The 27,566-nt window shown below is 42.3% G+C and overlaps 1 protein-coding gene across 1 annotated transcript in view; it reads right to left on the minus strand.

Moving 5' to 3' along the window:
- irak1bp1 (interleukin-1 receptor-associated kinase 1 binding protein 1) overlaps positions 1-26,588 on the minus strand; it is a 46,822-nt gene extending 20,234 nt beyond the window's left edge. Inside the window, exon 1 of the mRNA XM_072250231.1 lies at positions 26,106-26,588. Coding sequence (XP_072106332.1) covers positions 26,106-26,390 — 285 coding nt within the window. The 5' untranslated portion in view covers positions 26,391-26,588. The remainder of the gene's footprint in view (positions 1-26,105) is intronic.
- Between the last annotated feature and the right edge of the window lie 978 nt (positions 26,589-27,566).

The raw sequence follows: 27,566 nt of genomic DNA on the forward strand, positions 1-27,566 counted from the left end.
AATGATCGGACAAAGTCAGCATGGATTTGTGAAAGGAAAATCATGTCTGACGAATCTCATAGAATTTTTTGAGGATGTAACTAGTAGAGTGGATAGGGGAGAACCAGTGGATGTGGTATATTTGGATTTTCAGAAGGCTTTTGACAAGGTCCCACACAGGAGATTAGTGTGCAAACTTAAAGCACACGGTATTGGGGGTAAGGTATTGGTGTGGGTGGAGAGTTGGTTAGCAGACAGGAAGCAAAGAGTGGGAATAAACGGGACCTTTTCAGAATGGCAGGCGGTGACTAGTGGGGTACCGCAAGGCTCAGTGCTGGGACCCCAGTTGTTTACAATATATATTAATGACTTGGATGAGGGAATTAAATGCAGCATCTCCAAGTTTGCGGATGACACGAAGCTGGGTGGCAGTGTTAGCTGTGAGGAGGATGCTAAGAGGATGCAGGGTGACTTGGATAGGTTGGGTGAATGGGCAAATTCATGGCAGATGCAATTTAATGTGGATAAATGTGAAGTTATCCACTTTGGTGGCAAAAATAGGAAAACAGATTATTATCTGAATGGTGGCCGATTAGGAAAAGGGGAGGTGCAACGAGACCTGGGTGTCATTATACACCAGTCATTGAAAGTGGGCATGCAGGTACAGCAGGTGGTGAAAAAGGCGAATGGTATGCTGGCATTTATAGCGAGAGGATTTGAGTACAGGAGCAGGGAGGTACTACTGCAGTTGTACAAGGCCTTGGTGAGACCACACCTGAAGTATTGTGTGCAGTTTTGGTCCCCTAATCTGAGGAAAGACATCCTTGCCATAGAGGGAGTACAGAGAAGGTTCACCAGATTGATTCCTGGGATGGCAGGACTTTCATGTGAAGAAAAACTGGATGAACTGGGCTTGTACTCGTTGGAATTTAGAAGATTGAGGGGGGATCTGATTGAAACGTATAAGATCCTAAAGGGATTGGACAGGCTAGATGCAGGAAGATTGTTCCCGATGTTGGGGAAGTCCAGAACGAGGGGTCACAGTTTGAGGATAGAGGGGAAGCCTTTTAGGACCCAGATTAGGAAAAACTTCTTCACACAGAGAGTGGTGAATCTGTGGAATTCTCTGCCACAGGAAACAGTTGAGGCCAGTTCATTGGCTATATTTAAGAGGGAGTTAGATATGGCCCTTGTGGCTACGGGGGTCAGGGGGTATGGAGGGAAGGCTGGGGCGGTGTTCTGAGTTGAATGATCAGCCATGATCATAATAAATGGCGGTGCAGGCTCGAAGGGCCGAATGGCCTACTCCTGCACCTATTTTCTATGTTTCTATGTTTATTGACCCCGGGGGAAATTGGTTTTCATTACAGTTGCACCATAAATAATTAAATAGTAATAAAATCATAAATAGTTAAATAGTAATATGTAAATTATGCCAGAAATAAGTCCAGGACCAGCCTATTGGCTCAGAGTGTCTGACCCTCCAAGGGAGGAGTTGTAAAGTTTGATGGCCACAGGCAGGAATGACTTCCTATGATGCTCTGTGTTGCATCTCGGAGGAATGAGTCTCTGGCTGAATGTACTCCTGTGCCCACCCAGTACATTATCTAGTGGATGGGAGACATTGTCCAAGATGGCATGCAACTTGGACAGCATCCTCTTTTCAGACACCAGCATCAGAGTGTCCAGTTCCATCCCCACAACATCACTGGCCTTACAAATGAGTTTGTTGATTCTGTTGGTGTCTGCTACCCTCAGCCTGCTGCCCCAGCACACAACAGCAAACATGATAGCACTGGCCACCACAGACTCGTAGAACATCCTCAGCATCGTCCAGCAGATGTTGAAGGACCTCAGTCTCCTCAGGAAATAGAGACGGTTCTGACCCTTCTTGTAGATAGCCTCAGTGTACTTTGACCAGTCCAGTTTATTATCAATTCGTATCCCCAGGTATTTGTAATCCTCCACCATGTCCACACTGACCCCTGGATGGAAACAGGGGTCACCGGTACCTTAGCTCTCCTCAGGTCTACCACCAGCTCCTTAGTCTTTTTCGCATTAAGCAGCAGATAATTCTGCACACACCACGTGACAATGTTTCTTACCACAGCCCGGTACTCAGCCTCATCTCCCTTGCTGATGCATCCAACTATGGCAGTCATTAGAAAACTTCTGAAGAGATAGAGATAGAGATAGAGATAGAGGACTGCGAGCAGGAGCTAGCAACAGTAATGGGGGAAGTTTAATACTTTCCCATGCCCAAAGGATTGGGTGAATGAGCGGCACACAGTGCATATTGGATATGTGACTGTCACTTCATATGATCTATACCTGATTTTCGGAGTATTCTGTGGCAACCACTTTCATTAACCCTTACATGTATTCGGGTGTTATGTGGTGACCATTTGTGCTAAGGACTATTCCGTGACTGTCATCTTGTAATATCTCTACATGGATTTCGGAATACAACACAATGGCTGAGATCTTCTGTGACTGTTACTTCGTTTTCCCAGCATGGAACCTGTGGAATTCTTCATGATCGTCTCCTTGCTGCTTCCCGCATGCATGCTGAGCTTGTTGACTTCATTAACTTTGCCTCCAACTTTCACCCCTCAAGTTTACCTGGTCCATTTCCGACATCTCCCTCCCCTTTCTAGATCTTTCTGTCTCTATCTCTGGAGACAACTTATCTACTGATGTCTACTATAAGACTACTGACTCTCACAGCTATCTGGACTATTCCTCTTCACACCCTGTCTCTTGCAAAAATGCCATCCCCTTCTCAAAATTCCTCCGTCTCCGCCACATCTCCTCTCAGGATAAGGCTTTTCATTCCAGGACGAGGGAGATGCCCTCATTTTTTAAAGAAAGGGGCTTCCCTTCCTCCACTATCAACCCTGCTCTCAAACACACCTCCCCCATTTCACGCACATCTGCTCTAACTCCATCCTCCTGCCACCACACTAGGTATAGGGTTCCCCTGGTCCTCACCTACCACGCCACCAGCCTCTGGGTTCAACATATTATTCTCCGTAACTACTGCCACCTCCAACAGGATCCCACCACTAAGCACATCTTTCCCTACACCCCCCCGCTCTGCTTTCCGCAGGGATCGCTCCCTACGCGACTCCCTTGTCCATTTGTCCCCCCCTTCCCTCCGCACCAATCTCCCTCCTGGCACTTATCCTTGTAAGCGGAACAAGTGCTACACATGCCCTTACATTTCCTCCGTTACCACCATTCAGGGCCACAGACAGTCCTTCCAGGTGAGGCGACACTTCACCTGTGAGTCGGCTGGGGTGATATACTGTGCCCGTTGCTCCCGACGTGGCCTTCTATATACTGGTGAGACCCGACGCAGACTGGGAGATCGTTTTGCTGAACACCTACACTCTGTTCGCCAGAGAAAGCAGGATCTCCCAGGGGTCACACATTTTAATTCCACATCCCATTCCCATTCTGATATGTCTATCCACAGCCTCCTCTGCTGTAAAGATGAAGCCACACTCAGGTTGGAGGAACAACACCTTATATTCCGTCTGAGTAGCCTCCAACCTGATGGCATGAAGATTGACTTCTCTAACTTCCGCTAATGCCCCACTGCCCCCTTGTATCCCATCCGTTATTTATTTATATACACACATTCTTTCTTTCTCTCCTTTTTCTCCCTCTGTCCCTCTGACTATACCCCTTGCCCATCCTCTGGGTTATAGACAATAGGTGCAGAAGTAGACCATTTGGCCCTTCGAGCCTGCACCACCATTCTGAGATCATGGCTGATCATCTACTATCAATACCCGGTTCCTGCCTTGTCCCCATAACTCTTGATTCCCCTATCCACAAGATACCTATCTAGCTCCTTCTTGAAAGCATCCAGAGAATTGGCCTCCACTGCCTTCTGAGGCAGCGCGTTCCACACCTCCACAACTCTCTGGGAGAAGAAGTTCCTCCTCAACTCTGTCCTAAATGACCTACCCCTTATTCTTAAACCATGCCCTCTGGTACTGGACTCTCCCAGCATCTGGAAAATATTTCCTGCCTCTATTTTGTCCAATCCCTTAATAATCTTATATGTCTCAATCAGATCCCCCCTCAATCTCCTTAATTCCAGCGTGTACAAGCCCAGTCTCTCTAACCTCTCTGCATAAGACAGTCCGGACGTCCCAGGAATTAACCTAGTGAATCTACGCTGCACCTCCTCCACAGCCAGGATGTCCTTCTTTAACCCTGGAGACCAAAACTGCACACAATACTCCAGGTGTGGTCTCACCACCTGTACAAATGCAAAAGGATTTCCTTGCTCTTGTACTCAATTCCCTTTGTAATAAAGGTCAACATTCCATTAGCGTTCTTCACTGCCTGCTGCACTTGCTCATTCACCTTCAGAGACTGATGAACAAGTACTCCTAGATCTCTTTGTATTTCACCCTTACCTAACTCCACACCGTTCAGATAATAATCTGCCTTCCTGTTCTTGCTCCTAAAGTGAATAACCTCACACTTATTCACATTAAACGCCATCTGCCAAGTTTCTGCCCACTCACCCAGCCTATCCAAGTCACCTTGAATTCTCCTAACATCCTCATCATGTCACACTGCCACCCAGCTGAGTATCATCAGCAAACTTGCTGATGTTATTCACAATGCTTTCCTCTAAATCATTGATGTAAATCGTAAACAGCTGTGGTCCCAATACCGAGCCCTGTGGCACCCCACTGGTCACCACCTGCCATTCCGAGAAACACCCATTCACTGCTACCCTTTGCTTTTTATCTGCCAACCAGTTTTCTATCCATGTCAATATCCTCCCCCCAATGCCATGAGCTCTGATTTTACCCACCAATCTCCTATGTGGTACCTTATCAAATGCCTTCTGAAAGTCAAGGTACATCACATCAACTGGATCTCCCGCATCTATCTTCCTCGTTACATCTTCGAAAAACTCCAATAGATTAGTCGAGCATGATTTGTCCTTGGTAAATCCATGCTGGCTCAGCCCAGTCTTATCACTGCTATGAAGATATGCCGCTATTTCATCTTTAATAATGGACTCTAGCATCTTCCCCACTATTGATGTTAGGCTAACAGGGCGATAGTTCTCTGTTTTCTCCCTCCCTCCTTTCTTAAAAAGTGGGATAACATTAGCCATTCGCCAATCCTCAGGAACTGATCCTGAATCTAAGGAACATTGGAAAATGATCACCAATGCATCCGCAATTTCCAGAGCCACCTCCTTTAGTACCCTAGGATGCAGACCATCTGGACCTGGGGATTTGTTAGCCTTCAGTCCCATCAGTCTACTCATCACCGTTTCCTTCTTAATGTCAATCTGTTTCAGTTCCTCTGTTACCCTATGTCCTTGGCCCACCCATACATCTGGGAGATTGCTTGTGTCTTCCCTAGTGAAGACAGATCCAAAGTACTTATTAAATTCGTCTGCCATTTCTCTGTTTCCCATAACAATTTCTCCCAATTCATTCTTCAAGGGCCCAACATTGTTCTTAACAATCTTCCTTCTCTTCACATACCTAAAAAAACTTTTGCTATCCTCCTTTATATTCCTAACTAGCTTGCGTTCATACCTCATTTTTTCTCCCTGTATTGCCTTTTTAGTTAAGTTCTGTTGCTCCTTAAAAATTTCCCAATCATCCGTCTTCCCACTCACCTTAGCTCTGTTATACATCTTCTTTTTAATGCTATGCTATCTCTGACTTCCTTTGACAACCACTGTGGCCACTTTCCCCCCTTTGAATCCTTCCTTCTCCGGGGGATGAACTGATTTTGCACCTTGTGCATTATTCCCAAGAATACCTGCCATTGCTGTTCCACTGCCTTTTCTGCTAGGATATCCGACCAGTCAACTTTGGCCAGCTCCTCCCTCATGGCTCCATAGTCTCCTTTGTTCAACTGCAATACTGACACTTCTGATCTGCCCTTATCCCTCTCAACTTGCAGATAAAAACATCATATTATGGTCACTACCTCCTAATGGCTCCTTTACTTCAAGATCACTTATCAAATCCTGTTCATTGCACAACACTAAATCTAGAATAGCCTTATTCCTGGTCGGCTCTCCTACAAGCTGCTCCAAAAATGCATCCCGTAGGCACTCTACAAACTCCCTATCCTGGGGTCCAGTACCAACCTGATTTTTGCAGTTCACCTGCATGTTGAAATCCCCCATAACTACTGCGACATTTCCTTTGCCACATGCCATTGTTAACTCCTTATTCAACTTGCACCCAATATCCATGCTACTGTCTGGGGGCCTGTAGATAACACCTATTAGGGTCTTTTTGCCCTTACTGTTCCTCAGTTCTATCCACACTGACTCTACTTCTCCTGATTCTATGTCCCCCCTTGCAAGGGACTGAATCTCATTTCTCACCAACAGGGCCACCCCACCCCCTCTGCCCACCTTTCTGTCCCTTCGTTAGCACATATACCCTTGTACATTCAATTCCCAGGTCTGATTGCCCTGCAGCCATGTCTCCGTTATCCCAACAACATTATAGTTACCCATTCGCACCTGAGCTTCAAGCTCATCCGCCTTATTTCTGACACTTCGCGCATTCAGATATATAATTTTTAACCCATTTCTCCTCTCTCTGTTTAAATCGCTACCTATCGTGCATAACCCAGCTCCCCGAACTCTCACCGGGCTATACGCCCCTTGAACTTTGTTGTCCTTCTTAAATTTACTTACTCTTTCTGCACATTTAACTCCATGCTCCGTCAGACCATCCCTCTGCACATGTATCCTCCTTATCACTCATTCCACCGCACCTTTCTCTACTTCACACTTAATATTCTGGAACCGTGTAATCCCCACCTGTCCTTTCTACTTCATCTCGCTATCCTCTCCCACATTCTGGATCCCTGACCCCTGCAAATTTAGTTTAACGCCCCCCAAGCAGCACTAGCAAACTTTCCTGCAAGAATGTTAGTACCCCTCCAGTTCAGGTGTAAACCGTCCCATCGGAACGGATCCCACCTTCCCTGGAAGAAAGCTCAATTATCTAAAAACCTGAAGCCCTCCCTCCTGCACCATCCTCTCAGCCACGTATTGATCTGTATAATCCTTCTGTTCCTTGCCTCACTCACACGTAGCACAGGAGGCAATCTTGAGATTGTTACCCTGGAGGTCCTGCCCTTCAGCTTCGCACCTAACTCCCTGAACTCACTACGCAGAACCCCCTCACTCTTCCTACCCATGTCGTTGGTCCCTACATGGACCACAACATCTGGATTCTTGCCCTCCCTCTCGAGGATAACTTGCACCAGATCTGAGATGTCCCGGACCCCGGCACCAGGGAGGCAACATACCATCCGAGACTCCCGATCTCCCCCACAAAATCTCCTATCTGCCCCCCTGACTATAGGATCCCCTATCACTACCGCTGTCCTCTATTCCCTCCTCCTCTTCTATGTCGAGGGTCCAACCTCAGTGCCAGAGACAGGACCACTGCAACTTGTTCCTGGTAGGTCATCCCCACCAACAGTATCCAAAACAGTATACTTATTGTTGATGGGAACGGCCACAGGGGTGCTCTGCATTCTCTGCCTGCTCCCCCTCCATCTCCTGACAGTCACTCAGTTGCCTACCTCCCGTTTTCTCGGTGTGACTACCTCCCAATAACTCTTATCTATCTCTGTCTCTGCCTCCCGAATGATCCGTAGTTCATCCAGCTCCAGCTCCAATTCCCTAACTCGCTCTGATAGGAGCTGCAGCTGGATGCACCTTCTGCAGGTGTGGTCATCAGGGACAACTGCGTTGACCCTGACCTCCCACATACTGCATACGGAGCACACCATTGCTCTATCTCCCCCATTACCTGATCCCAGATTAATCAGAATAAATGAGAAAGTACCTACCGACCTTACCCTTTTTCCTCAGCAAGCACGTACTCAGGCTCACTGATTATCTCTCACCGAAGACCCCCTTACGCCGAAGCCCACTGAGCCAAAGCCCAGCACCCTGCTCCCGCGAACTCCGCTGCACGCACCGACACTGCCCGTGCCTGAAAGTGGGCCTCTTTTTAAACTCCGCACTTGCCGCTGACGTCACCCGCGCCTGCGCAGTTTTACCTTCCTCCTCAGGTAATGCCTAGGTATTCCCAATCTTCCTCGGCCTACCTACAACGGCTGATCCTCCGACCTCCAGTCGTCCGTCGACCTCGAGCACTCCTTGCTCCCGCACCGACGTTTTTCCCCCCCTCCTCCTTTTCCTTCTCCCTGGGCCTCCTGTCCTATGATCCTCTCATATCCCTTTTGCCAATCACCTGTCTAGTTCTTGGCTCCATCCCGCCCCCTCCTGTCTCCTCCTATCATTTTGGACCTCCCCCTCCCCTTCCCACTTTCAAATCTCTTACTAGCTCTTCCTTCAGTTAGTCCTGTCGAAGGATCTCAGCCCAAAACGTCAACTGTACCTCTTCCTAGAAATGCTGCCTGGCCTGCTGCATTCACCAGCAACTTTGATGTCAATAATCAGCACATTGGTTTTGCTGACATTGAGTGACAGAGGAGATTGTTGCGGGACCATTCATCCAGATTTTCTATCTCCCTCCTATATGCTGTTTTGTTATCACCTTTGATCTGGCCAACAACAGTTGTGTCATCAGCATACTTAATATGGCACTGGAGGTGCACTTAACTGTATTTAAGCCATTTAGCCTGTCAAGTCTGTTCCACCGTTCAATCATAGTTAAATTCAAAAAGCCTAATCCTAAAGGTCTTCCTTGGCTTAATGAATAACTTAAGGAACTTACTTCCTTATTTAATACCACCTGCTCTTTTATTCTGAGTACTGTTGCTCCCCTTGAATTCAAAAAGCCTAAGCCTAAAGGTCTGCCTTGGCTTAATGATACCACCAGAGCCCTGAGGAGGAAGTGCAGAATATCCGAACGAAAGTGGAAGATTCAAATTTCCTTTGAAATTTTGAGATACAATCTTCACAAATATCAAGATGCAGTTAAGGCTGCAAGAGCAAAATACTTTTCTGACCCAATTTCGAACAACTCTCATAATCCCAAGGTCTTATTCAGTACCATAAATTCTGTCATTTGTCCTGCCCCCAGTATTAGTTTAGATGTGTCCCCTGCTAAATGCGAAGAATTTAAAAAATTCTTCATTAGCAAAGTTGAAGATATTAGAATGACCATTTGCCCCCCCTTCACCCGTGACCTAACTGTCTCACTGGTCTGTTCATCCAAACTGGCCTGTTTCCAACCCATCACGCTACCCTCCCTTACAAAGATTGTTTCACCATGAAATCTGTAACCTGCCCCCTTGACATTGTCCCCACTGCCCTCCTGAAGGATGTCTTTGACATAGCCGGTCCCAGCATCCTCTCTATTATCAACAGTTCCCTGGCCACTGGTACAGTTCCAACCTGTTTCAAGTGCGCCGTGGTCCAGTCCCTCCTGAAAAAACCCAACTTAGACCCTACCTTAACTAGTAACTACAGACCTATTTCTAAACTTCCATTCCTGTCAAAGGTTCTCTAAAAGGTTATTCTTAGTCAATTGCTGCCCTACCTACACCAAAACAACATCTTGGAAAGATTTCAGTCAGGTTTTAAGGCTTATCATAGCACAGAGTCTGCCCTGCTAAAAGTGTGCAATGATCTCCTCCTCTCTACCGACTCAGGTGACTCTGCCATCCTAATTCTTCTTGACCTCAGCGCAACATTCGATACTGTGGATCATGCCATTTTAATAGACCGTCTCCAGTACGGGTTTGGTGTTGATGGCACTGCCTTGAATTGGTTCATATCCTGCTCAAAAATAGAAGCTTCTCCGTCAACATAGGCAAATTTTCCTCTTCTCCAGCTAGTTTCTCCTGTGGGGTCCCACAAGGTTCCATCCTGGGTCCTATTCTTTTCTCTATATACATGCTTCTCCTTAGCCAAATCATTCAAAAATACAATATTTCCTTCCATTGTTATGCTGATGATACACAGCTTTATCTCCCCTTGAAACCAAACCACCAGTCAAATCTAGTCAGCCTCATGAACTGCCTTGAGGACATAGTGTTGGATGGCACAAAACTTCCTACAGCTGAATGAAGGCAAGTCTGAACTTGTCCTATTTGGCTCCCCTGATGCCATCAAAGTGATTACCAACAGTCCTGGTAACCTGTCCACCCTTGTCAAACCCCATGTCAAAAACCTTGGTGTGGTATTTGATTCCGCCTTTAAGTTTGACAAACAAGTTAATGTGGTAGTAAAAGCCAGTTTTTTTCCAGCTTCATACTATTGCCAAAATCAAGTCATTTCTCTCTTTCAAAGATCTCTGGAAAGTCATTCACGTCCTTATATCCTCCCGCTTGGACTACTCCAACTCCCTGGGATTAGTCAGTCGTCCTGTCCCGCCTGCAACTGGTCCAGAACACCGCAGCCAGGCTCCTGACAGGTGCCCGGAAGAGGGACCATATTACTTCTATCCTGGCCTCTCTCCACTGGCTACCAGTAGGGTTTAGAATTGATTTTAAGGTTCTTCTGTTTGTTTATAAAGCCCTAACTGGGCTGGCCGCCTTCAATATCACAGACCTTCTAACCCCTTATTCTACTTCCAGGTCCCTCAGGTCAGCTGACTTGGGGCTGCTGGCTGTCCCGCAATCTAAGTTTAAGTTCAGGGGTGACCACACCTTTGCTGTTGTAGCCCCTAGACTGTGGAACAGCATTCCCCTCCCTTTCAGATCTGCCTCCTCCATTGACTCTTTTAAGTCCAGGCTCAAAACTTACCTTTATTCACTAGTGTTTGAATCTTCCTGATGTGGCTGATTTTTGACTTGTGCCTAGGCTCATGTGTTGTTTATTTTGTGCCTATAAGCTGTGTGCCTTGTTGTTTATAATAGTGTTTCTTGTATTTGTGATTCTAGCTACCTGTTAGGGTTTGTACAGCACTTTGGTCAACATGGGTTGTTTTTAAATGTGCTTTATAAATAAATTTGACTTGACTTGATTTGAATAAAGTCTATTTTGGACATAATAACAACATCTTCCTTGCTAGGGTGCCCTTCCAATCAATTCTGGCCAAGTCTTCCCACAAGCCCCTGCAGTTACCTTTAATCAGCTATAAAACCATTATATCTGATTTCAGCTTCATGACCTTCATAATCAGCCATGTTTTTATTTTCCCTTTCAAAATTTTAATTAGTTTCCACATAAAAGAATACAAAGTACAGAAGTATATATAAAGGTCGAAAAAAAACAGCTACCAATTACATTATATCTATTCATAATAACAATCTCATTACCCCATATTCATGTAGGTTAGTCGAAGTTATATTGAAATATACTAATTTATTACAAAAAAAATCTAATCCCTACCAAGACCAAATCTGTTAATTAAGGAGAAAAAAAAGGTAAAATACATTCTCGTATAATAAAAATTAATAATAGCCAACATCTAAATTTAAACAACGAATTCGGAAAGGGTCCCCACAATGTTTGAAAGTCTTGACGAGATTCAGAAATTGAACAACGAATCTTCTCTAAATCTAAGCATGACATAACACTGCATAACCATTGAGCATCAGGAGGAGGAGAAACATCTGTCCATTTAAACAAAAGCGCCCTCCTAGCTATAAGAGAGCTAAAGGCCAAAATATGTAAATCTGATGTCTTCAACTTGATATCTTGTCCAGCAACAATACCAAATAGGGCCATCAGAAGATTAGGCTTAAAATTGACTTTGGAAAGTAAAGAAAAAGTTTGAAAAACTTCCTTCCAATATTTTTCAAGACCTGGACAAGTCCAAAACATATGAATTAATGAAGCTTCTCCATTATTGAATCTGTCACAGTAGAGAGATATATCTGAATAAAAATGAGATAGCTTATCTTTAGTCATATGGATTCTATGCGCCACCTTAAACTGTATGAAGGAATGGTGAACACATAGCGATGATGTAATAATCAGTTTAAAAATTTCATTCTAAGTTTCCCCAGATATTGATGTCTGTAAGTCTTGTTCCCAGAGATTCTTAATTTTGTCTAAAGGAACATTCCTTGTCTCCAGTAACATACCATAAATATTAGATATTGAATCATTATAAAAAGGTGTCAAATTAAAAATTACATTTAGTAAGTTTTTATCTGAGCTTATAGGAAATGTGCATAATCAAGATCTTAGAAAGTCTCTGATTTGTAGATATCTAAAAAAGTGAGTTTTGAGTAGGCTATATTTAGCTGATAATTGCTCAAATGAAAAAAGATTTTCTCCAACAAACAGATCCCAAAAACATTTAATACCCAACCTGTCCTATTCTTTAAAAACTAAATCAGTCATGGAGGGTTTAAAAAAAATTAGAATAAATGGGACTAGAAAGGGAAAATATCAATAAACCAAAATGTTCTCTAAATTGTATCCAGATCCTCAGAGTATGTTTACCTATTAAATTATCAGTTAGTTTACTTACAAATAAAGCAAGTGAGGATCCAAGAAGAGAAATAATAAAAAATTTATTAACAGAATTAGCTTCTAAAGAAACCCATACCGGACAGTCTACACGATTAATATATCCAAAACGTAAGATATCGTATATTAACTGCCCAGTAATAAAACCTAAAATTAGGTAAGGCTAAACCTCCAGACTTTTTAGGTTCTTGAAGATGAACTTTATTTAAACAAGGACATTTATTTTTCCATATATAGGAGAATAAGATAGATCCAAGAGAGTCAAAAAAGGATTTAGTAATAAAAACGGGTAAAGCGTGAAAAAGATATATAAATTTAGGTAGAATATTCATTTTAATAGAATTAATTCATCCAATCAACGATATTGAAAGAGGTGACGAATTTAATAATATCTTTTTTACATGGTTCATTAAAGTAAGAAAGTTTTCTTTAAACAGGTATTTGTAATTCTTAGTGATTGTTACACCCAAATAAATACAACTCTTTACAATTTTAAGAGGAAGATTAGTATTAACTGAAAACAAATTATTTAACGGAAATAATTCATTCTCATGTAGGTTCTATTTATATCCTGAAAAAAAACAGGAGAGTAAAGAAAGTGCACAAGGTAACCAAAATCTCAACATTAGAGATAAAAAGCAATATATCATCAGCGTAAAGCGAGATTTTGTGGGTGATACCTCTCCTTGAAATACCACAGATATCATTAGATTCTCGAAAAGCAATAGGAAGGGGTTCTAAAGCTAAATCAAAAAGCAAAGGACTAAATGGAGAACTTGTCTAGTTCCGTGGTGAAGCTTAAATGGTTTGGAATTTTGAAAATTAGTAAGAACTCGAGCAGAAGCTAAAAAAAGTAATTTAATCCATTGAATAAAATCTGGTCTAAAATTAAATTTTTCTAAGGTTTTAAATAAATAATTCTATTCAACCCGATCGAAAGCCTTCTCAGCATCTAAGGATATCACACATTCCGATATCTCCTGAGAAGGAGTAAATAACATTTAATACACGGCGTATATTAAAATGGGAATGTCGGTTTTTAGTAAATCCAGTCTGATCATCAGAAATAATAGAAGGTAAAATATTTTCAATCCTATGAGCCAGAACTTTAGAAAGAATTTTAGTATCTACATTAAGTAATGAAATTGGCCTATAGGAAGAGTATTCAGTTAGATCCTTGTTCCTTTTTAGGATAAGTGAAATAAAAGCTTCATAAAAAGTTTGATGCAACCTACCTAATTAGAAAGAATCCAAAAAGACTAACTAAGACTAAGTATAACTACAGTATCATTAATGAAGAAAAAGCCTTATAAAATTCTTCAGAAAATCTATCTGGACTTGGAGCCTTCCCCAATGTAATAAACGCATAGCATCGGCTATTTCCTTATAAGAAATGGGTTCATCGATCTGTTTGCAATTATCTGCAGAAAGTGCAGGGATATTTAATTGATCTAAAAAATTGTTCATTACAGTATTATCCTGAGGGGAGTTAGAACTACAAAGTTTAAAAAAGAATTCTCTAAAGGTATCATTTATTTCAGAGTAATCATTTGTCCTATCACCATTAGTTTTGCAAATTTCTTCAATTTGTCATTTAACTACAGAAGTTTTTAATTGGTTGGCCAATACTTTGCCTGATTTATCTCCGTGAATGTAAAATTGAGTTTTATCTTTAAGAAGTTGAGTTTCAATTGGATATGTTAACAGAAGATCATAGAACCATAGAACACTACAGCACAGAAAACAGGCCATTCGGCCCTCCTAGTCTGTGCCAAAACTTTATTCCACTAGTCCCATTGACATGCTCCCAGTCCACAACACTCCAGACCTCTCCAATCCATGTATCTATCCAATTTATTATTAAAACTTGAGTGAGCCCGCATTTACCACGTCTGTTGGCAGCTCGTTCCACACTCCCACCACTCTCTGAGTGAAGAAGTTTCCCCCTAAACCATAGAAACCATTGAAACTACAGCACAGAAACAGGCCTTTTGGCCCTTCTTGGCTGTGCCGAACCATTTTCTGCCTAGTCCCACTGACCTGCACACGGACCATATCCCTCCATACACCTCCCATCCATGTATCTGTCCAATTTATTCTTAAATGTTAAAAAAGAACCCGCATTTACCACCTCGTCTGGCAGCACATTCCATACTCCCACCACTCTCTGTGTGAAGACCCCCCCCAATGTTCCCTTTAAACTTTTCCCCCCTCACCCTTACCCCATGTCCTCTGGTTTTTTTCTCCCCTTGCCTCAGTGGAAAAAGCCTGCTTGCATTCACTCTATCTATACCCATCATAATTTTATATACCTCTATCAAATCTCCCCTCATTCTTCTACGCTCCAGAGAATAAAGTCCTATTCAACCTTTCTCTGTAACTGAGTTTCTGAAGCCCCGGCAACATCCTTGTAAACCTTCTCTGCACTCTTTCAACCTTATTTATATCCTTCCTGTAATTTGGTGACCAAAACTGAACACAATACTCCAGATTCGGCCTCACCAATGCCTTATACAACCTCATCATAACATTCCAGCTCTTATACTCAATACTTTGATTAATAAATGCCAATGTACCAAAAGCTCTCTTTACGACCCTATCTACCTGTGACGCCACTTTTAGGGAACTTTGTATCTGTATTCCCAGATCCCTCTGTTCCACTGCACTCCTCAGTGCCTTACCATTAACCCTGTATGTTCTACCTTGGTTTGTCCTTCCAATGTGCAATACCTCACACTTGTCTGTATTAAACTTCATCTGCCATTTTTCACCCCATTTTTCCAGCTGGTCCAAGTCCCTCTGCAGGCTCTGAAAACCTTCCTCACTGTCTACTACACCTCCAATCTTTGTATCATCAGTAAATTTGCTGATCCAATTTACCACATTATCATCCAGATCATTGATATAGATGACAAATAACAATGGACCCAGCACTGATCCCTGTGGCACACCACTAGTCACAGGCCTCCACTCGGAGAAGCAATTCTCTACTACCACTCTTTGGCTTCTTCCATTGAGCCAATGTCTAATCCAATTTACCACCTCTCCTATGTATACCTAGCGGTTGAATTTTCCTAACCAACCTCCCATGCGGGACCTTGTCAAAGGCCTTACTGAAGTCCATGTAGACAATATCCACTGCCTTCCCTTCATCCACTTTCCTGGTAACCTCCTCGAAAAACTCCAATAGATTGGTCAAACATGACCTACCACGCACAAAGCCATGTTGACTCTCCCTAATAAGTCCCTGTCTATCCAAATGCTTGTAGATTCTGTCTCTTAGTACTCCCTCCAATAACTTACCTACTACCGACGTTAATTTTACTGGCCTATAATTTCCCGGATTACTTTTCGATCCTTTTTAAAACAATGGAACAACATGAGCCACTCTCCAATCCTCCGGCACCTCACCTGTAGACAGCAACATTTTAAATATTTCTGCCAGGACCCCTGCAATTTCAACACTAGTTTCCTTCAAGGTCCAAGGGAACACCCTGTCAGGTCCCGGAGATTTATCCACTTTAATTTTCCTCAAGACAGCAAGGACCTCCTCCTTTTCAATCTGTACAGTTTCCATGATCTCACTACTTGTTTCCCTTAATTCCATAGACTGCATGCCAGTTTCCTTAGTAAATACAGACACAAAAAATCTATTTAAGATCTCCCCCATTTACTTTGGTTCCGCACATAGCTGACCACTCTGATCTTCAAGAGGACCAACTTTATCCCTTACAATCCTTTTGCTCTTAATATACCTGTAAAAGCTCTTTGGATTATCCTTCACTTTGACTGCCAAGGCAACCTCATGTCCTCTTTTAGCCCTCCTGATTTCTTTCTTAAGTAGTTTCTTGCACTTCTTATACTCCTCAAGCACCTTATTTACTCCCTGCTTCCTATACATGTCATACAACTCCCTCTTCTTCTTTATCAGAGTTGCAATATCCCTTGAAAACCAAGGTTCCTTATTCCTATTCACTTTGCCTTTAATCATGACAGGAACATACAAATTCTGCACTCTCAAAATTTCTCCTTTGAAGGCTTCCCACCTACCGATCACATCTTTGCCAGAGAACAACCTGTCCCAATCCACGCTTTTTAGATCCTTTCTCATTTCTTCAAATTTGGCCTTCTTCCAGTTAAGAACCTCAACCCTAGGACCAGATCTATCCTTGCCCATGACCAAGTTGAAACTAATGGTGTTATGATCACTGGAACCAAAGTGCTCCCCTACACAGACTTCCGTCACTTGTCCTAACTCGTTTCCTAACAGGAGATACAATATTGCATCCCCTCTAGTTGGTCCCTCTATATATTGATTTAGAAAACTTTCCTGAACACATTTTACAAACTCTAAACTATCTAAACCCCTAACAGTATGGGAGTCCCAATCAATATATGGAAAATTAAAATCCCCTACCACCACAGCTTTATGTTTCCTGCAGTTGCCTGCTATCTCTCTGCAGATTTGCTCTTCCAATTCTCGTTGTCTATTGGGTGGTCTGTAATATAATCCCACTAATGTGGCCATACCTTTCCTGTTTCTCAGCTCCACCCATAAGGACTCAGTAGACAAGCCCTCTAATCTGTCCTGCCTGAGCACTGCTGTAATATTTTCCCTAACAAGCAATGCTACTCGCCCCCCCCCCTTCATTCCTCTACCTCGATCACATCTGAAACCGGAACCCTGGAATATTAAGCTGCCAGTCCTGCCCCTCCTGTAGCCAAGTTTCACTAATTGCTATAACGTCATAATTCCATGTTTCAATCCACGCCCTCAACTCATCCGCCTTCCCCGCAATACTCCTAGCATTGAAATATGTACACCTCAGAAGATTTTTACCACCACTCACAACCCTTCTATTAGCTGATTTGCTTGAACTTTTAACATCATTTTCCCTTTCACCCTAAAGCCATGTCCTCTCATATTTCTCTCTCCTAATCTAAGTGGAAAGAGCCTACTCGCATTTAATCTGTCTATACCCCTCATAATTTTGTAAACCTCTATCAAATCCCCCCTCATTCTTCTCTGCTCCAAGGAATAAAGTCCTAACCTGTTCAATCTTTCCCTGTAATGCAACTACTGAAGACCCGGCAACATCCTAGTAAATCTTCTCTGCACTCTTTCAATCTTACTGATATAATTCCTATAGATAGGTGACCAGAACTACACACAATACTCCAAATTTGGCCTCACCAATGTCTTATATAACCTCACCATAACATCCCAACTCCTATACTCAGTACTTTGATTTATGAATGCCAGGATGCCAAAAGACTTCTTTACAACCCTGTCTACCTGTGACGCTACTTTCAGGGAATCATGTATCTGAACTCCCAGATCCCTTTGTTTCTCCGCACTCCTCAGTGCCCTACCATTTACAGTGTGTGTCCTACCTTGATTTGTCCTTCCAAAATGCAGCACCTCACACTTGTCTGCATTAAATTCCATCTGCCATTTTCTGGCCCATTTTTTCAGTTGGTCCAGATCCCTCTGCAAGCTTTGAAAGCCTTCCTCGCTGTCCACAACGCCTCCAATCTTAGTGATTTAGTTTTAACTTCAACATGTCTTTTATATAAAACAGGTTCTGGAGCTGTAGTATATTTTTGATCTAATTGTTCTAATTAATTGGCTAATTCAATTCTTTCTTTATTAGCTTTCTTCTGAACACTCGCAGTACTGTATGGGAAACAATTTGTGCTCTAACATAGACCTTGAAAGTATCCCATACAATAAGATTAGAAATCTCTTCCTTTTCATTCTCTTCAAAAAAAAATGCTTCTCTAGAAATTTTAAAAATTCCTTATCAGACAACAAAGTTGTATTAAAACGCCAGAATCTGTTGGTTTGAAGAAGACCAGGGAGTTTTAAAGACAAAAATATAGGAGCATGGTCTGAAACAGCAATCTCTTTATATTCACAGGAATGAACTTATGAGATCATTTGACAATCGATAAAAAAATAATCAATCCTGGAATATGTGTGATGAACATGGGGGAAAAAAATAAATATTCCCTAAGGGATGTAAGAAATGCCAAACATCAACCATACCACACTTCAAAAAAAAGGACTGAATAAACAAAGCTGATTTATTAAGAGACGCTGATTTAGAAGATGATCAGTCTAAGACTGGGTCTAGCCAACAGTTAAAATCTCCTCCCATCACCAAAGAATAAAGAAACACTTATAGGAGTGTATTGTAGACCACCTAATGGGGAGTGAGAGTTGGAGGAGCAAATTTGTAAGGAGATAGGAGGTATTTGTAGTAAGCACAAGGTTGTGATTGTGGAAGATATTAATTTTCTACACATAGACTGGAAAGCCCATACTGTAAAAGGGCTGGATGGTTTGGAGTTTGTAAAATGTGTGCAGGATAGCTTTTTGCAGCAATACACAGAGGTACCAACTACAGAAGGGGCAGTCTTGGATCTCCTGTTAGGGAATGAGATAGGTCAGGTGATGGAGGTATGTGTTGGGGAGCATTTCGGGTCCAGTGATCACAATGCTATTAGTTTCAATATAATTATGGAGAAGGATAGGTCTGGACCCAGGGTTGAGATTTTTGATTGGAGAAAGGCTAACTTTAAGGAGATGCGGAAGGATTTAGAAGGAGTGGATTGGGACAATTTGTTTAATGGAAAGGATGTAATAGAGAAATGGAGGTCATTTAAAGGTGAAATTTTGAGGGTACAGAATCTTTATGTTCCTGTTAGGTTGAAAGGAAAGGTTAAAAATTTGAGAGAGCCATGGTTTTCAAGGGATACTGGAAACTTGGTTCGGAAAAAGAGAGATATCTACAATAAATATAGGCAGCATGGAGTAAATGAGGTGCTCGAGGAATATAAAGAATGTAAAAAGAATCTTAAGAAAGAAATTAGAAAAGCTAAAAGAAAATACGAGGTTGCTTTGTCAAGTAAGGTGAAAATAAATCCAACAGGTTTCTACAGTTATATTAATAACAAAAGGATAGTGAGGGATAAGATTGGTCCCTTAGAGAATCACAGTGGACAGCTATGTGTGGAATCAAAAGAGATGGGGGAAATTTTGAACAATTTTTTTTCTTTGGTATTCACTAACGAGAAGGATATTGAATTGTGTAAGGTAAGGGAAACAGGTAGGGAAGTTATAGAAACTATGATGATTAAAAAAGAGGAAGTACTGGCACTTTTAAGGAATATAAAGGTGGATAAGTCTCCGGGTCCTGACAGGATATTCCCTAGGACCTTGAGGGAAGTTAGTGTAGAAATAGCAGGGGCTCTGACAGAAATATTTCAGATGTCATTAGAAATGGGGATGGTACCGGACGATTGGCATATTGCTCATGTTGTTCCATTGTTTTAAAAGGGTTCTAACAGTAAACCTAGCAATTATTGGCCTGTGAGTTTGCTGTCAATCGTGGGTAAATTGATAGAAAGTATTCTTAGAGATGGCATATATAATTATCTGGATAGGGTCTGATTAGGAACAGTCAACATGGATTTGTGCATGGAAGGTCATGTTTGACAAATCTTATTGAATTTTTTCAAGAGGTTACTCGGAAAGTTGGCGAGGGTAAAGCGGTGGATGTTGTCTATACGGACTTCAGTAAGGCCTTTGACAAGATTCCACACGGAAGGTTAGTTAGGAAGGTTCAATCGTTAGGTATTAATATCGAAGTAGTAAAATGGATTCAACAGTGGCTGGATGGGAGACGCCAGACAGTAGTGGTGGATAACTGTTCGTCAGGTTGGAGGCCAGTGACTAGTGGTGTTCCTCAGGGATCTGTGCTGGGTCCAATGTTGTTTGTCATATACATTAATGATCTGGATGATGGGGTGGTAAATTGGATTAGTAAGTATGCAGATGATACTAAGATAGGTGGTGTTGTGATTAATGAAGCAAGCTTTCAAAGCTTGCAGAGAGATCTGGGCCAGTTGGAAGCATTGAAGAGGGATCTAGGAATAATGGTGCATAGTTCCCTGAAGGTGGAATCTCATGTGGATAGGGTGGTGAAGAAAGCTTTTGGTATGCTGGCCTTTATTAAGCAGAGCATTGAGTATAGGAGTTGAGATGTAATGTTAAAATTGTATAAGGCATTGGTAAGGCCAAATTTGGAGTATTGTGTACAGTTCTGGTCACCGAATTAAAGGAAAGATGTTAACAAAATTGAGAGAGCACAGAGAAGCTTTACTAGAATGTTATCTGGGTTTTAGCACCTAAGTTACAGAGAAAGGTTGAACAAGTTGGGTTTCTATTATTTGGAGCATAGAAGGTTGAGGGGGACTTGATAGAGGTATTTAAAATTATGAGGGGGATAGATAGAGTTGACGTTGAGAGTAGGGGAGATTCAAACAAGAGGACATGAGTTGAGAGTTAAAGGGCAAAAGTTTAGGGGTAACATGAGGGGGAACTTCTTTACTCAGAGAGTGGTAGCTGTATGGAACGAGCTTCCAGTAGAAGTGGTAGAGGCAGGTTCGATATTGTCATTTAAAGTAAAATTGGATAGCTATATGGACAGGAAAGGATATGGGCTGAGTGCAGGTCGGTGAGGCTAGGTGAGAGTAAGCGTCCAGCACGGACTAGAAGGGCCGAGATGGCCTGTTTCCGTGCTGTAACTGTTATATGGTTATATTCAGATATGGTAAAAAAGCAAAAAGAAGTTCAAAGAATCCTGGGTCATCTACACTTGGGGTATACACATTGGCAAATACTATTATATTATTATCTAGTTTTCCTGAGACTATAACAAAACGTCCATTAGTATCAGACACTACCTTATGTTGGACAAAAGAAGGTGTATTATCTATTAGAAATGAAACTCCTCTAGAACACGAGGAAATCTGCAGATGCTGGAATTTCAAGCAACACACATAAAAATTGCTGGTGAATGCAGCAGGCCAGGCAGCATCCATAGGAAGAGGTACAGTTGACGTTTCGGGCCGAGACCCTTCGTCAGGACTAACTGAAAGAAGAGATCGTAAGAGATTTGGACGTGGGACGGGGAGATCCGAAATGATAGGAGAAGACAGGAGGGAGAGGGATGGAGCCAAGAGCTGGACAGGTGATTGGCAAAAGGGATATGAGAGGATCACGGGACAGAAGGCCTAGGGAGAAAGAAAGGGGGAGGGGGGGAAGCCCAGAGGATGGGCAAGGAGTATAGTGACAGGGACAGAGGGAGAAAAAGGAGAGAGAGAAAAAATATATATAATAAATAAATAAATAACAGATGGGGTATGAAGGGGAGGTGGGGCATTAACGGAAGTTAAAGAAGTCAATGTTCATGCTATCAGGTTGGAGGCTACCCAGATGAAATATAAGGTGTTGTTCCTCCAACCTGAGTGTGGCTTCATCTTGACAGTAGAGGAAGCCGTAGATAGGCATATCAGAATGGGAATGGGACATGGAATTAAAATGTGTGGCAACTGGGAGATCCTGTCACCTCACCTGGAAGAACTGTCTGGGACCCTGAATGGTGGTAAGGGAGGAAGTGTAAGGGCATGTGTAGCACTTGTTCCGCTTACAAGGATAAGTGCAGGGAGGGAGATTGGTGGGAAGGGATGGGGGGGACGAATGGATAAGGGAGTCGCGTAGGGAGCGATCCCTCCGCAGGGACACTTCACCTGTGAGTTGGCTGGGGTGATATACTGCGTCCGGTGCTCCCGATGTGGCCTTCTATATATTGGCGAGACCCGACGCAGGCTGGGAGACCATTTTGCTGAACACCTACGCTCTGTCCGCCAGAGAAAGCAGGATCTCCCAGTGGCCACACATTTTAATTCCACGTCCCATTCCCATTCTGATATGTCTATCCACGGCCTCCTCTATTGTCAAGATGAAGCCACACTCAAGTTGGAGGAACAACACCTCATATTCCGTCTGGGTAACCTCCAACCTGATGGCATGAACACTGACTTCCTAACTTCCGTTAATGCCCCAACTCCCCTTCGTCATTTATTTATTTATTTATTTTCTTCTCTCCTTTTTCTCCCTCTGTCTCTCTCACTATACTCCTTGCCCATCCTCTGGGCTTCCCCCCTCCCCCTTTCCTTCTCCCTAGATCTCCCGTCCCATGATCCTCTCATATCCCTTTTGTCAATCAACTTTCCAGCTCTTAGCTCCATCCCTTCCCCTCCTCTCTTCTCCTATCATTTTGGATCTCCCCCTCCCCCTTTCAAATCTCTTACTCTCTCTTCTTTCAGTTAGTCCATGAAGAGTTTCGGCCCGAAACGTCCACTGTACCTCTTCCTATAGATGATGTCTGGGCTGCTATGTTCACCAGCAAACTCCTCTAGATTTGGTCTGAAAAGAAGAGTGAAAACAAGGTCCATTCCAACGGCTAAAAAACCGTAGATTATCACATTTGTGTATGTGAGTTTCTTGATTAAAAAAAATAGGAACCTTAAGTTTCTTAATATAAGCAAAAAAATCTTATTACGTTTAACAGGGTGATTTAATCTTTTCACGTTCAAACTGAGTAAATTAATAGTTTGGTCCATTTTTAATATTATTTAAAGGAAGGGTTAAAATATAAGTTAAAAACCAAGCCATAAACCTTGAGAAATGGCAACCAAGCAACAAGTCAGCTAAAAATTTGAAAACACCTTCTGGGCAAAAAAAACATAACCCTGCCCATCTCCCAAAGAAGGAAAACGGACCAATAGGAAGTTGGCATCTACAAACTACTGACAACCCCCAAAAAACCTGGTGATCGTTCCAATTAGTTTCAAGGTTATATATATTCCAACCTAGACTAAACAAAACTCAAACAAGAGATTCAGCTGTCGTATATCAAAAATAAAGTATTAAAAAATATGAAAGGAAATTAGTTACAAAGGTTTACTAAAAGTAAAAGACACAAAATGTTCATACAGATAGACATTGAACATTAATCTTATATCTTCATGGAAAAAACAGACTAAGCAATTAGCTTTCAAATTTTAAAAAATCTTTGTGCTTTAACATTCAAATGAAGCCATTCAAAGGATCCATCTTTAATGAGATTCTCAGTCAAATTGGGTAGCCAAGGGACAGGTTAACAACCTTGTTAAAAAAAAATTCCAACAGAGCTTGTTTAAACTTAGCACACTCCTGCATAACCTCAAGCGAATAACTTTCGAGAATGTTAATATTCCACCCTATAACCAGACATGCCCCTTCGACGGGATTTGCGAATTAGAAGTTTCTCATTTAATCTTATGTCTTCATGTAAGGAGAAACTAAACAGTTAGCCTTCGGATTTAACCTCCCGATTTTAAAAACTCTTGTGCTTCAATAGTCGAGCGGAACCATTTGAAAGAACTGTTTTTAAGTGTAATTCTGAGTCGGGCTGGCTAGCAAAGGGAAGGCTTGAGACCCATATTAAAAAAACTTGGACATAACTTCTTTGAATTTAACATGTTCCTGCATAACCTCAAGCGAATAATCTTCAACAATTCTAATCTTGTGACCATTCTAGTCAATCACGCCTCTGCAACAAGATTTGCGAATTAAGAGTTCCTTTGTTTTAAATTCATGACAGCAGATTACTGATCTAGGTTTCTGAGTGTTAGGAGACCTAAACGCAGGAGATCTGTGAACTCGTTCAATCATAGGCACAGACGTCAAAATCTCCTGAAATAATTCTTGCAAAAAGTTTGCAAAAAACTCCATAGGATAGTTACCTTCGATTAATTCTTCAAGGCCCAGAACCCGTAAGTTCTTCCTTCTACTTCTACTTTCTAGGTCGATAATCTTCTGTCTTAACTTTTCATTGGACTTCGATTGCTTTTCACAAAGCTTCTGCAATTCATCCACTTCCGTTTCCAGAGCCAACAAATTTTCCTCATTATTCTTGATACGTTAATCATGTTCATCAAGAGTTTGTTGAATAGAGTCCAATTTACCATCTATTTGTTTAAACTCAGTGCTGAATTGTTGAAACTTCTCAGAGGCTTCTCGTGTATGACTTCGTAGCAATTCCATAATAGAATCCAAACAGGCAGGAAAATCATCCTTTTTAGTACCTCTAGCACTCCTTCCAGCCATAATGAAAGAATATCACACTTAAAAAAAAAGTTTCAAGACTGGTTGGAAGTAGTAAGATAATTAAAATTGGAGCAACAGCAGACTGCTGTTACTCGATAAGCCACCACAAGGAAATCTGGCCTGCTTTTAATTTTAAGTTAATATAGAGATTTTAAAAACAGAAAGGCATCTGCCTTTTTAAATAGATGTTAGAAAGATCATTGATAAACAAGGGTATAAGAGCTAACTGAGGTAGGCAGGAATGTAGTTTCAAAGTTACAGCTAGATCAGTCAATCTTATTGAGTGGCAGAGGAGGCAAGTGGGGTAGAACAGCCTACTCATGGTGAAGACAATCAGTGGAATTGACAAAGGTACCCAAGTTCATATCTATGACACAATCAGTATCATTGAACTAGAATACCTGGAATTACTTTACACAGGAGCTTACTGAATGCAAACAATATGTCGTATTTCCTAAATTATAGCAGTGATCACCCTTCAAAAACAAAAAAAGTGATTAGTTCGAAGTAAATGTATTACCAAATTTATTTTGTCACCATATACAATAATGAGATTATTTTAATTACAGAGATTCATTTTATTGCAGACATTCACAGTAAGTACAAGAAACACAATGCAGTCAATGAAAGATCACCTCTAAAGGGACGGACATACAATCAACATGCCAAAAAACAACATACTGCAGAAATACAAAAATAAATAATAATAATAATCAATAAATATTTTGAATGGGAAATTAAGAGTCCTTGAAAGCCAGTCTGTAGGTTATGGGAACAGTTCAGTGATGAGGGTGAGTGAAGTTGAGTAAAGTTATCCCCTCTGGTCAAGAGCCTGATGGTTGAGGGTAATAACTTTCTGAACCTGGTGTTTTTGGTGGTGAGGCTCCTGTACCTTCTTCCTGAGTTATGAATATATTGGGATGCCTGGAGCCAGGAAAGGCAGTATATTAATGCAAGTCATTTTGGTGCATATATAGCATTGTTTTCAAAGTCAAGTTTATGGTCACATAAACAAGAACAATAATGCACAAATACAATGAAAACTGTAGTTACAGCAGTATCACAGGCATAAGGCAACAAAATAAAATCCCAAGTGCCTGATCTCAATATTTCCTACAAATACAATTAATACAATGTGTAACTATTAAATTTCTTCCCAGTATAACAATAATACAACAGCTGAACAATGATCACTTTGATGCAGGTTTATTGCACTGTTAATAGTCAGTTCATTATTATGTCATTTGAAGCAGGTGGCTGTTAACGTTACATAGCTAATGATGGCAAAGATCATCACCGTCACATTATAGATCTGTCTAAGTGTGACAAACGATGTGACGCACGGACAGAGCCAGTTTAAGCTATTAACTCCTGAATGGACACAAGAATAACGAGGCAGAACAATTCTCAATAACACATGCGCTTTTAAAATAACATTCTTCCCTGATCTAAAAATATCTACCGTACTGAAAAGTCAATTAGTTGAAGCAGGGACCGCTGTAGAGATGCACATAGAGCAAATTGTGCATAAGAGTAATAAACGAGCCAGTAATCTCCTTCTAATGACATCAGTGAAGGATAAAAATAAGCCCTAGTATATGGAAGAAATGCATTTACTCTTTTTAAAAAAAGTAATACAGTCTAGTTTTCCCTACTTTTAGTTTCTCCTCTTCCACTGCCGCTCCCCATTTCTAACCCCCTCACCTGGACGCCGTGGCCCCGCACATTCTGCACGATGTAGTCGAGCCGCCGGATCACACTGCTCTTGGCCTGCACCGCCGCCTCCTTCCTGCTGCCGACCAGCACGCAGACCCGCGCCCGGTCAGGCGGCGCCGATACCTCTGCGGTGGCGCTGACCTGCACCTCTCGCTCACCCGTTCCGGACGAAGGCGATTTTGCCCCGCGGCGCTCGGCCCTTGCCCACTTGGCCTTCTCGTGGCTGAGATCTGGGCCAAGCGCCGCGAAGACCTGAGCCGGGGCCATCTCCATGGAGACTAGCGGCAACCTAACCCGGGCAAAGAAGAGACGCAAGGGCAGTTGAAAAAAAATCAGCGCTTCGTTGCTATGGCAATCACCGGGGCTGAGCGCGGTTTGGGCAGGCAAGTGCGCACGCGTAGGGAGTGTTACGCGATCGTGATGGTCCGGCGAGTGGGAGTTCGGGCCTTCCCTCGGATTCCTAACAATAAATGACATATGGAATGTAATAGCTAACAGTATCGCTCTTTAATATGATGACTTCAATTCAGCAAAAAGTTACCCATAGAGGGTTATGGGTAACCCTAGGTAATTTCTGAAGTAAGTACGTGTTCGGTAGAGCATTGTGGGCCGAAGGGCCAGGATCGTGCTGTAGGTTTTCTATGTTTCGATGTCTCAGTTTCACGCAGACGTGAAACTTCGTCCGCGGAAACAGGAGATGCTGAAAGAGCACAGCTCGTTGGGCATTGTCTGTGGAAAGGGAAACTCCACGTTTTAGGAAGTGAGCTAACTCGCAACTTCAGGAAGAGTGTTTAGTTTACAGTTTTTTGAACAGAGAGGGAGCACAGAAACATGTCATTTGGCCTAAATGGTCAATGCTGACCAAGTTGCCCAACTGAACTCTCATTTGTCAGCGTTTGGTTTGTATCCCTGTAAGCATTCCACCCCACCCCACCCCACCCCACCCCACCCCACCCCACCCCACCTCTTCTATTCCCCACTCTGCTCTTACCTCTTCTCACCTGCCTATCAACTCTCCCTGGATCCCTTTCTCCTATGATTCACTCTTTTCTCCTATCAGATTCCTTCCTCTCCAACCGTTTATCTTTCCCAGCCACCTGGCTTCACCCATATCCTTCCCTTTCCACCATCTTTTTATATTACCAACATAAGAAATAGGAGCAGGTGTAGGCCACCTGGCCCATCAAGCCTGCTCCTCCATTCAATAAGATCATGGCTGATCTGGCCATGTACTCATCTCTACCCACCTGTCTTTTCCCCATAACTCTTAATTTCCCTTCTATGCAAAAATCTATTCAACCTTGTCTTAAATATACTTACTGAGGTAGCCTCCACTGCTCATACGGGCAGAGAATTCCACAGAAAATTATTTCCACTCTCTGGGAAGAGCAGTTCTTCCTCATCTCCATCCTAAATACTCCCCGGAATCTTGAGGCTATGTCCCCTAGT

Source organism: Mobula birostris, chromosome 2, assembly GCF_030028105.1.
Source record: "Mobula birostris isolate sMobBir1 chromosome 2, sMobBir1.hap1, whole genome shotgun sequence".
Lineage (NCBI taxonomy): Eukaryota > Metazoa > Chordata > Chondrichthyes > Myliobatiformes > Myliobatidae > Mobula > Mobula birostris.